We start from the raw sequence: 11,539 nt of genomic DNA, 5'->3' as shown, positions 1-11,539 counted from the left end.
GTGGTACACCACCATCACCGACAGTCGCATAGCCTACAGCCCATACTCGCGACAAATACGCCGACCATGTCCGCGTCCGACGCTGCTCCTAACACGGTGCAAGCCGAACTTATCTACTTCTCGGCCCCCACGGATGGCTCCAAGCCGTACTCGCACATCAATGCGGACCCCGTCACCGGCACCTGGAAGCGCAACTGGACTTCCGAGTCGTACACCGTCGATATCGAGAACATCCGCGGCAAGGAGGACTCCGTGACACTCGATACTGCCGGCTTCCAGTTCTTCCGGCGCCCTGCCACGCACAAGGCCTTCACCGACGACAAGGCGGTCGAAGCAGAGTACTACCCGGAGAGCATCGAGTTTGTGAAGGAGATCACGGGCGCAAGCCGCGCCGTCATCTTTGATCACAGTATGTCCCCGTCTCGTCGCACTCATAGTCCAAAGGCGAGATTGACTGACCTCACGCTCAGCCATCCGTCGCCGCCGTCCCGGCGAGATTGAGGACTCGCCGCAGAAGCGTCAGCCCGTCCCGCAGGTGCACGTCGACCAGACGACCGCGTCTGCCATTGCGCGGGTGCACCGGCACCTCCCACCCACAGACGCACCCGACCTGCTGCGTCGCCGCTTCCAAATCATCAACCTGTGGCGGCCGATCTCGCACGCTGCGTACGACTGGCCGCTTGCGTTGTGCGACTTCCGTTCGGTCGATCCGAAGGGGGACCTCGTGCCGACAACGCTCGTGTACCCGGACCGTGATGGTGAGACGATGAGCGTGCGTTTCAATCCGAACCACAAGTGGAAGTACCTCCGCGGCATAGAGCCGGATGAGTTCGTGTTGATTAAGTGGTAAGTGGTGTAAAGGATTTGAAATTCGTAGGCCGTATGATTGACGGCTTGGCAGCTTCGACTCGAAGACGGACGATGGCACGGCTCTGTTGACCCCCCATACGGCGTTCCAAGACCCGACCACGCCCGAGGGCACTCCTTACCGAGAGTCGATTGAGTTGCGCCTTCTCGTGTTCTATGATTGAGCTGGTAGGGCACTGTCCTTTGAGCTTTGTAAGTGGATTTTTCTGCTATTTGCTATTACGCATTGTATACCATGCATGATCGTCAATGTGTTACTTGACCTGTGTTGATTGTCACCAGGGCTCCACGCACACACAGTCATTCCCGAATCTGTTATCATGGTAAATCATGGGAAGCGCTTCAGCCCCGAACATGTTCCGTATGGTTATCGTTGAGAAGGAAGATCACGGGTAGGTTCGTATCAACAATTATATTGTTCTTGCCCTGTGCCGTAGCTTCTCCCAGACATTTCAACCGTGGTCATTGAACTGATACATATTCGCCATTGGAAAGTTAGCAGGGCATGCATGCGGAAGGAGATAGCAATTTGCGAACTAGAAGGAAGTGTACAGCATAGTAGCCTTCTCTTACCTTCAGATTTTTCAATCACATATCCGCTGGAGGGCGTCGCCCTGTGCCGTAATACATGCGTGTAAGTCCCCTTCAGTTCATTCGCGGTCATATGGCATACATAACATATCGACGGGAGGGACGTCAGTAGACATCGCGAGACTAAAATCTCAACAACTCTACAGGTTGAATACGGTGGCACGAACGAACGCACTCTGAATTTAACTGTGTTCATCACGCACCATGGGGCGGATGGCCAGCTGCGTACGTCAGCATTCGTGTTCAATATCGCAATGCCGCTCCGGGCGACCTATTGCACGGCAGTGCTCGCCCGGATCGCCATGTCGTTCGAGACCTTACCGAAGTAGTTCTTTGCGGTTAAGAACGATCTCGTCCGCCCGATAGAGGACGGAGGCCAGAAACTGCTTTCAGCGCTGAAACTCAATTTCGAAATTTTAGCATAGGTTCGTGAACCGTCAGTGTGCTGAGATGTGCGTGCGTGGTATATATAAAATATGCGGGATAACGGAAAATTATAACAGCGCAGAAAACATTTCGAAGTAAAACGGTGACAGAGCTTGCGACGACTTGGGAAGTATGTGATGTATGCACTGAATATACGGAATTACGCAGCAATATCCGTCGGTGCACCTAAGATGGCCAAGAACTTTTCGTACGATATCGCGTCCTTGCGTTCCTCGATTCTGGATTTCAAGTCTTTAGCTAGGTTTCTGGCCGCAAGCCATCGGCCACAACTTTGTGCATCGTCGATGCATCCACGCAACGTGTAGATTTTGTCTGATAGGTTCGTGGCCAGGGCAAACGGTTCGCGGAGCGGTAGTGCCCATTCTTTGAGGAGCTTTCCGTAAGGCTCATCAGCGGCGGCAGTCTCTGACGCCCAGTACGCATCGTCTTCCAGCATCGTTTTCTTGTTCAGCCCAAGTTCCTCGTCTCTGCTGCTGTTGCACCAGCTAGCCGAGTGAAATGCGGTCTCCCCGGGTTGGAACGAGGTACAGAACCAAACGAGCAGCCAGAAGAACGCCTCTAAATCGTGATGATAGCGAGGGAGTGGCCGGCCGCTAGGACGTTGCAGTGCAATTGCCATGAAAATTGGTGTTCCCCATATCAACGGTACATCGACTCGTCTTATCTTGGTGGGCCGGGACTCTATGTCGAGGTCTACATCTTCCAAATCATCATGGGCTTCGTCATGGGTATTCCTATAAGTCGCTCGATCCCAGTCAACCAGAACACCGGAGGTCCGGCCTGCCTCCCTGTAAAACATGACGTTGCCTTCACTGATGTCGCCGTGGAGGACCTGAGCCTTCTCAAATACCCAGTAGTGGGCTTAAACCGATGGCTTCAGCAAGCTTGTAGACGCACGGACGCTTGAAAGAACTCACCACGAACAACATCGATGTACACAGTCTTGAACTCCTCGATGCTGCTGATGAACTGCAACTGCATATACGCCTTGAGCACCAGAAGGCTGAATACACGTTCCCGTGAATGCGGTAGCCTTTTCATGAATGCTCGAGGAAGTTGATGCTCTGTGATGCTTTGAGACACCCAACACTTGAGATCCGTGACGTACCGCAGATAGCGCGGCGCCTTCTCGCGCATACGGCGACGCACTACGGCGAGCTTCGCATGTTCCGACACCTTTTCACTCGAAGGGGGCCAGGATACCTTTACTGCCAGATCGCCGGCACCAAACAGCACTCTAGCCTTTCCAGCAGCTTTGATAGCGTAGATACTCGTGCTTTGCCCTATTGTGGAGTCGTTGAGTCTCATCCCACCGGCGTTCCGACTATAATCTATCAGGAAAGTCAGATCCTTGCCTATCAGCGCACCTTCTGCATCGTGCACAAGATCTGCTGGCAACACCATGCGCTCGCCGTACGGCCTAAACGCTGGGTCCGGGAATTCGAAAAATGGGTTGAAGCCCAATTTGGTGAGGTCCGCTGAGCCGAGGGCGGCCAACACGAGAACAAGTAATTCGGGTTGCTGAAACAAGTCAAATGGTGCAGAGAGCACCACTCCCACGCGGTCCGCGTACCACAGCGTCATTTGCGTGCCATTGACTGAGAAGCCGGACGCGAACGACCGTAGGGTACGATTCATCATCTCCATAACATATCGAGCTGCAAGCTCTTCATCACGATGCAGAGGTGTCGTGTCCAGGCGCGACTGGGAGATGCCAGAAAGATGTTCGCTGTGGAGGAAACAATGTCGCTTTGGGCCCAAATTGTTCATGTCATTCGAGAATCGCTTTCTCTTCGTGGACTCCGAGCTGAAACCGCGAGCAGAGGGAGAATTATCGCAACCCGACAAAGAGCTACCAGTCTTCATTGGTTGTCTAGATTGACCAGACCTGATCTCTATGTCTTGAGAGAGTGCAAGCGGATTTAGTTGTCCTCTACGTATTTCCCCGAACGCCAGGCAGGATCGCCAAGATGATCGCCAACAGTCACTCTCAGGCCTTTCACGAGTCGACCATGCGACGTCTGGGCGGACGGCATGACTGGCAACCATCTTATTATCACGAATGTGGCGTGCGTTTCGCACATAAGCGCGTGGTCGGCCCTCCAACGTGCCTCCTCCGGGGAGTATTTGCTCGATGAGGGTTTGCATGATTGAAGCAAGGTGGGTGAATGCTTCGCGTTCACTAGAGGTACAGTACGAATTGGCCAGGTCGTGAGGGATGATATAGCATGCAGAGCCGACTGGCGGCGGAATTGATTCGCAGTTGTAGCCCCATACCGCCTCGGCGAATTCTGCGACGGGGTATCCACGGATGATCTTATTATTGAAGTGCGTTTGGATGAATTTGCAGTGGTCTTGATCCAAGTTCTGCTTTTCGTTGCACACGGTGCTTGACCAGAAGGATGGTGTTACATAGACGCCACCCACGTTCCCTTGTATGCCGTAGTTGAGAAACTTGAGACAAGATTATGACAAATGCTCGTCATTGACTCACATTCTGGTGTGCTGTCAGGTGACGCTAAACTTGCGGCTGAAGGTTTCAGGGACATTGTGTATGTAAGCATTCAAGTGATGTGCAGTGTTAGGTACCAATATCTGAAGGTTGTGGAGGTTCTATGGCAGTCTGCTCTCAAGAAAATAAGCAATTTAAGCTGAAGGAAAGGTAGACCACTTTATACAGGACTTCATAAATACAGCCCGCGTCGAGCCACTCAGGAGGTGATGCGGCCTCTTTGTCAGATCGAAATAGCCACAAAACGATTGTGGCGAACACGCGTGGCATCCACATTTAGGACAATGTGTGTGGAGCCTGGATACAAGCCAGGAGGCTATGTAACAAAGATATCAACACCTGATTGAGGCCATCCGAGAACCAGTGAGAATGTGGCGTTGCGCTGACGGTGGACTGTGACGCGGGCTCACATCGTGACGCTACCAGTGACAAAGTTTGAATCTTACGATGCTCAACCACGGAGCCCCGTGGAGCTTCACCCTGAAGAAGTCCTGTTTAAAGGTGAAATGAATCCCTCAGGCTTCACTTCACTCATGTCCTTGAAATATTGCGGACGTGTATCTGCAAGACTCGGAGAGATCGTTGACGGTGATATATAAATTCTTAAGCATCGGTAACGGTAGCAGGATCCAAGCTTTCCAGGGTTGGTGAGATCATGTAAAGTCGACATCGAGGATCATGCGGTAAAATCCAGGGATACAGAAATGGTGATGATCAAAGCACATTAGATAGGGATAAAGACGCGCATTGTGCAAACAGTCACACACAAGTTAGAGGCGCCCGTCTCACACACCCCAGGAAGGACCAGGCAGACTCCTTGCAATTGTCCGGAGAGCGGACACGACCCAAATATCGTCCGGCAGGAATATTGTTCTTCACTATGTGAAATCCGGATTACTTTCTTTTCGGACGGATGGATGAACTAACATTCTTTAACTCCCACTGACCGAAAGAGATTATCGCCGACCGGCAAATTGCGTCTGGGAAATCCCTGTACGTGTCATGTTGCAACAGGCTGTCCACAGTCCATATGACCGTGATATAACTTATGCTGTGCAGCGATGATACTTTACACAAGCGCCCGTAGGCACAGATCTCAGATTGCGTTTCTATGAATTCGAGGCTAGACTCATGACATACCCATGATTCCTCTCAGCATTTCTTAATAAGAGGATAGGGCTATTAGCGGCGACTGCATTCTCCTACCACATAATTGACGATTCTGCTACACCCAGCCGTACCCAGATTTTCATAGTAAGACATTATTGTCAGGACTAGTACAAGTAGCGCAAGAAATCGTATCTAAGTGGATACGTGTTTGAACGGAATCAAATACATGAACTTTTAAATACTCCAGACACCATAAAATATCTCCATCTTAAACTAGTCCTAGATTGTTGGAAGCAAGAGGAATCATCTTCTGCACCTCGGTTCACATAGATGCTTCGAGGAGGCATCGCCATAATCAATCACAACGGCTCCACGGGATATCGACTTTCCACTCACATTGAAACCAAACGCATGTACATCCCGGTATTGTAACGAGCAGTCATAGCCGTGACTAGTAAAGAGCAGGCAGGTCAGCCTTGTCGTTAACGCTCAGAGTAAAAACCTTACACTTACATGCAGTCAGGTCGTAGTGGAATTCCAGCTGCCAAACGGACGTTCTGTTAGTGATAAATACGAACCACCCAGAAAATAGACATGCAGACGCACTCTTCCGCTTGTACTCAATCCACCACAGGCGGAACCTGTGCCGAAATATGTTGCGCATGCACGACGTGCAGTACCATCCATCCTTTTGCAGCGCGGGCCCCTCGCTAGGCAGGTCAAACATCTCCCCGACCATCTCAGCGTACTGTGCGCTCGTGCGCCCGTCCAGGTGTGCGAGTATCAACCGCGTCTCGTGCCAATTCCCAAACAGCTGTCCGCCAAGCGACTGGAGGATGGTCGCCAGGTCGATCGTGGCACGCATCCACCGCCAGTCTGTATTCTCATCACTTGAAGAAAAAAGAGCCTATCCACATATACTCACTGGCCGCTCCCCAGAGATTGAGTCCTTGAACATCTAAGCATCGACAGCCTATGCAGCTGTGTGATTAGCACTGATAGGATTAGAGTTCAAAACCACCGGCGTTACGCACAGCGGTCCTTGTCGCCAACAACCCCACTAACAATCGCTCTGGACGAGCCACTCTCACATGCGACCTTGTCGAGATCGCGCTTGGCCATGACCATGTCAAATGCCCTCCAAAAATGACTCGGGCCCATGGCCGACATCGTTCTATTCAGCCGACAGTGTTTGAAGTCCTTGAGAATGTGCTTGGGCCCCGCCGAGACAAGTACTCTGACCTCATCCGCTGCTCGCTATGTCAGTATGTCCGATAGCTATTCGCAACGATGACGGACCTAGCTGGGGCGAGTGCACCGGGATATTCTCTTCTACACTGGCCGTCCAAGCGATAAGTTCCACAAGAAATTTAGCTACCCTATGAATCTCAAACAACTCAAGAGTGGAGTAAGCATTTAGATGCTCCATACTGTTGACGGGGTCACACGCCTCCTCGTCATCGTGTATCTCGAACACAAGGCAATAAAGCCAGAACCTGTACATGGCTCTATGGAAGCGCCTCGACTCCTCAGGCAGTAGCCTGCTAGACTGCGATGTGCGATCCTTGTGTCTTCACAACGCATGAACGCATGTTCTCGGTGTGTCCAGTGGTAACAACGTTAACTTACCTAAGACTGAAGAGACCCTCCAGATGCCGCACGACCCGTGCATTATGGCAAATCTCATGGGCCTCTCGCCTGCTCATGAGCATTCGCATGTAGCTCCTCTCACTAGGCAGATCCAACTCGTCCTCCGAGTCACTGCCTTCCACGGTGTACAGCTTCCTATACATCATCTCCCTCGCCAGCCTGCGTGCGGCCGGAAGCTCATACTTGATGATGTTCGCCGCAATAGCATTCAAGATAGACTTGGGGCGCGAGCAGAAGACGTTGTAGAACGCCTCGCAGGTGCGTATGGCCGCTGACAGAGTCGCGAAATCGTCAAAGTGCAGGAATATCCTGTCGAGTATGTCTTGGTTAAGTTTGTTGAGAACGAGCGTCATGCTGTGCAACCAGTGGAGGTGATGGTGCGAAGCTCGGCGAGGTCTGCAGTCTGCTGCGCAGTGGGGCAAGTCCTGTAGCATCACGTGCTGGCGGAATCTGTTGTCCGCAGGGTCGTTCGTTTCGAAAGTCGTTATGCATGCGCGAATTGACAAGAATTATTGTGCGATACCACAAGGACGCGTCTTCCTGCCGTACGGTCACCGTGCTTCTCCAAGAATGTGTCTCCCATCGCAACGCGGTGCTTCCTCAGATAAGCGCCGATATGATTCTGAGGCATTTTTACAGGCAGCCTCTGTGTTTGCCAGTTCTTTTTGAACATTGAAATGAGGGGTTCTGATTCCACAGGCCAGAATACGTGTCAGGAGATTCTGCGCTACCCTTGATAGTATATGCCCGCGCGATTATGATAATCATAGCAATATAATATAAACAACAGATATCCACTAGCCCTGAGCCCCAAACCCCGAGATGGGCTGAATATCAGCATGGAATTAGTTGGAATGGGATCAATACATCATTTTCTTGTGTGTTTTGATCGTGAGGCCGTCGAATTTGGTGCAGTGCGATGCTCTTGGAAGTGCGGACAGGAAGGCAAGACAATATCCACTTCCAGAATGGGCAGAATCGCGACCCGATTGGGACCTATTCGGGTGATGTTGCGTATAAGGGGGTTACAGAAACCGCATCTAATTTAATCAACTTGTGTAACACTAGCCAAGTACTCATTCCAAATCGGGAGAACACATCGCAGTGCGTCGTTTGGAATGACATGTTACGAAGAAATAAATTGGCCGAACACGGTATACAGGAAGTATTAGAATGGGGTCCCGACATTTATTCAAAAGCATTATTACAGCTACAACACACGACGTAACTGGGCGATTTCCTAACGCGACTACGAAGACTAAGCGTCTCATACACACGAGGATACAAATATTAAATTAGTGATCCCAAGTCGAGCAGAAGAAAGCAGGTATCTGGGTTCAGACGATGCTGTACCTGTGGGATAATCATTATTAGAAAAAAGAGAAATGACATCATGATGAAGTACTCACGCGTCGCTTCTCCACTCCTCCCCGGTCCTCGCAGCATCAAGACGCTCCGACGCGCGACTCACCCAGCCATCGGGGTGTCCCTTGTCGGGCATCAGCTCCGAGCCAGGCTGCGCGACGACTTTGAACTGGCCCGTCTTCTGCTTCGTCTCCTCCGTCTTGCCCTGCGCGGCCTGCTTCTTCTGGAGCAACTGATCCTTGAGCACCTGCGTCCGGCTGCCGTCCTCGCTCGCCTTCGCCTCGCGCATCTGGTCGCGCACCGCCACCAGCTCGCCGTCGAGGTACTCCAGCGCCGTTTGCACCGCACCACCGATCGCCTTCTGCAGCTGCCGTTTCACGAGTCCTGACGCGAGCGGGGCAAGCGTCTTGTACAGCGTGTCGTGCTTCGAGTCGCGTACAGAGAATTTGAGTGTGTCAACTTTAACCTGCACGTCTTTGACGGCGAAGACAGATGATGGGTCGTGCGCGGTCACGAGACGTGCGGTGATTGTCAGGCCCGTACCGCCTAGTAGCACGTCTGCAATGCCCGAGTCGGATATCTTTGGGGTGCCCGTCTTCTTGTGGTAGTAGAAGGCGACATCACGCAAATCAGCCTGGATTTGGCCCAGAGTGAGCGTGAAGTCGTGGTGCTGCTCGTCACTGTAAGATGATGAGCTCCTAGTCTCGCCGAAGCAGAGCAAGATAACACACACCTGATGTTGTTGTACGGGCTAAATTTGATGTAATTGTGCGCCTCCGCGCTGATGAGGTTGGGGAACACATTGCGGCCCGACAGCGCCAAATTTTCAAGTACAAGGTCGAGCGAGTCATCTGTATACTCGATGCGTGGGATGGGGATATAACCGACGTTGTCAATGAGGCTCGGCAGGATCGTCTTGCGGATGTCCGTCCACAATTCAGGCTTGAACTTGAGGCTGCCCTCGGAGTCGAATAGCAGGTCCTTCGTGAGCCGCGCCCAGTCCTGGCCGAACCGCCGGTTAAGCGGGTCGTTACCCCACGCGGTAAACCAGTCGCCTGCCGAGTTGAACAGGTTGTTAAAATGATTCTTGTATTTGTCATCGTAGTACTGGCGACCGGTATCGCGCAGTTGGTTCGCGCGGTCGTTGCACGCATCCTCGAGAACGTAGCCAGGCTGCATGAGAGACTGCGCATGCTCAAAGTCAGCACACATCGACCATACGCAAGATATGAGGACATACGTCGCGTGCGAAGGAGTTGACCTCAGAGAACCAATACCGGAGGCCCTCGTCATTGCGCGAATCCTCATACAGCTGGCGCATGGCGTTGCCGATGATGTCAAGGCTCACACCATCAGCAAAGCGCTCCAGGAGTGTGCGCAGCTCGGACATCGCCAATTGGAGGTTGTCATCCGACGTAAGCTTCTGGTGCGAGTCCTTGCCTGGAATCCATGTCACTTATTAATGGATTAAATTGCAAAAACAAGATTTGAACTCACCATGGTCAGCAAGAGTGCGACCGTGACTGAGATACTCAGCACCCGTATCCATGAGCCAGCGGATGCTCTCTTGGTAGTCCTTGTGGTTCTGACACTCAATGATGACTTTCTTGAGGCGGTAGATGAGCTGGTCACGGCGCTCCTGCGGGAAGTACTCGTCCTTGAGGAAGTTTTTCGCGCGGTCGAGGTGCTCGTTCGCCTTCTCCCTGTGCTCGGGAGGTACACGTCCGGCGAGTTGATCCTGTCCGCGGAGCAAAGTCAATACTTGACGCATATATGCGCGAGTGACATGGATATACAGACCTTCAGGTCGTTAACTTTGTTCTGGAAGCGAGTCTTCGTGCTGACGTCTGCATTCTCGTCCTGAAGACCCTCCTGGACGTCCTCGGCGTGAGACCGAGCCTCATTTCCAGCGCGCTCGACGAGCTCGTCCTTGCAACGCTGCGCCTCGTCTACGAGTTCGCCGCTACGGTAGACATCACCTTGCTCGGTTTTAACGGCGGTGCCCTCGCCCAGCTCTCTCCCAGGGTCCTGTGCAACACGGTGGCCGGTACCGGGCACGCGCACTTCAGGGACCTATAACTGCGTCAGCATGAGAGCAACCACGGAGATAGAGAAGGTCATACCGGTGTCTGATCAAGGCCGACCTCACGGCCGCCCTCAGAGATGAACTTGTGGTCGGGACCAGGCTCGTCGACTTGGCGAAGGCGATCCTCGTCGGGGCGCGCAAGCTCGGCGGTCTTTGCTGCGCCACGCGCAAGCAGGTCGCGGCCGATGACGCCAAAGTCGCCGATCAGCTTGCGCACCTCGGCATTGGTAAGGACGAGGGATGCGAGCGTGCGGAGGTGTTGCGTGGCTTGGTTGGCGTCGGCACGCGCTTTGTCTTGGTCGACAGGAATGACTTCATTGGGGTCCTTCTTCGCGCGCGAGGTATCGGTGTTACGCGTGTGCCAGAAGAAGTTTTGGAGCAGCTCATCCGCGTTCTTCTCGCGCGCAATGAGGCGAGTGGTGTCGAGGATTTCACGTATGTCCTGGATAAGTGTCTGACCAGACTGGGAGAGCTGGTCGGTGGGAACGGGAGAATGCTTGAGAGCATACTCAAGGAAAGCATCGATCTGGTCGTTGGTAGGAAGACGCGATTCGCGAATGGCAGTGGTGATGCCGTAGAGGCGAAGCTTGCGGTCGACGTCAGCATTCTTCCTGTCACGGTCGACGGGGTCGGCGACGGCGCCCAAGGCGGGGCGGTCGCGGACGTCCTTCTGTGCGGGTGGGAGAGACATGGTGGTGGTATAATTATGTGGAGTTACGAAGTGGAGAGTTGGTGGTCGTGAAAGATGTCGTAAGTCGTGAAATGAGAAGTGGGGGGCGGGTCAGATATAGAGGTCAATATATACGAGAAGGCGGGAGCGAGGTCGTCATAGGCGGGGAGTCGGATGCTGCTTGGCAGGCCCCACTGTCGCAGCAGAGTGCGTCACGGATGGCCACCTCAGGAGCACTTCT

At 52.9% G+C, this 11,539-nt stretch overlaps 3 protein-coding genes across 3 annotated transcripts; 1 reads left to right on the top strand and 2 right to left on the bottom strand.

The window, feature by feature from the left end:
- Positions 1-66: 66 nt before the first annotated feature.
- POSPLADRAFT_1069041 (hypothetical protein) lies at positions 67-1,218 on the top strand (the record flags this gene model as incomplete). Its single annotated transcript, XM_024482331.1, has 3 exons — positions 67-409; positions 471-846; positions 902-1,218. 3 exons carry the CDS (start codon positions 67-69, stop codon positions 1,029-1,031), a joined length of 849 nt encoding a protein of 282 aa, XP_024343301.1. The 3' UTR covers positions 1,032-1,218.
- An 826-nt stretch (positions 1,219-2,044) lies between these two features.
- On the bottom strand, positions 2,045-7,530 carry POSPLADRAFT_1043928 (hypothetical protein; the record flags this gene model as incomplete). Its single annotated transcript, XM_024478415.1, has 13 exons — positions 2,045-2,766; positions 2,823-2,908; positions 3,014-3,236; positions 3,273-4,359; positions 4,864-4,908; positions 5,345-5,408; positions 5,924-5,978; positions 6,041-6,168; positions 6,208-6,403; positions 6,453-6,500; positions 6,562-6,777; positions 6,827-7,023; positions 7,157-7,530. The coding sequence occupies 13 exons, from the start codon at positions 7,528-7,530 to the stop codon at positions 2,045-2,047; spliced, it is 3,441 nt and encodes a 1,146-aa protein (XP_024343300.1).
- Positions 7,531-8,514: 984 nt separating this feature from the next.
- On the bottom strand, positions 8,515-11,319 carry POSPLADRAFT_1053142 (hypothetical protein; the record flags this gene model as incomplete). Its single annotated transcript, XM_024480351.1, has 7 exons — positions 8,515-8,530; positions 8,587-9,222; positions 9,276-9,727; positions 9,783-9,982; positions 10,040-10,280; positions 10,343-10,615; positions 10,666-11,319. The coding sequence occupies 7 exons, from the start codon at positions 11,317-11,319 to the stop codon at positions 8,515-8,517; spliced, it is 2,472 nt and encodes an 823-aa protein (XP_024343299.1).
- Between the last annotated feature and the right edge of the window lie 220 nt (positions 11,320-11,539).

This window comes from Postia placenta (genome assembly GCF_002117355.1).
Source record: "Postia placenta MAD-698-R-SB12 unplaced genomic scaffold POSPLAscaffold_2, whole genome shotgun sequence".
NCBI lineage: Eukaryota > Fungi > Basidiomycota > Agaricomycetes > Polyporales > Adustoporiaceae > Rhodonia > Rhodonia placenta.
Note: the sequence above shows the minus strand (reverse complement) of the source record. Positions and strands in the feature narration are given on the sequence as shown.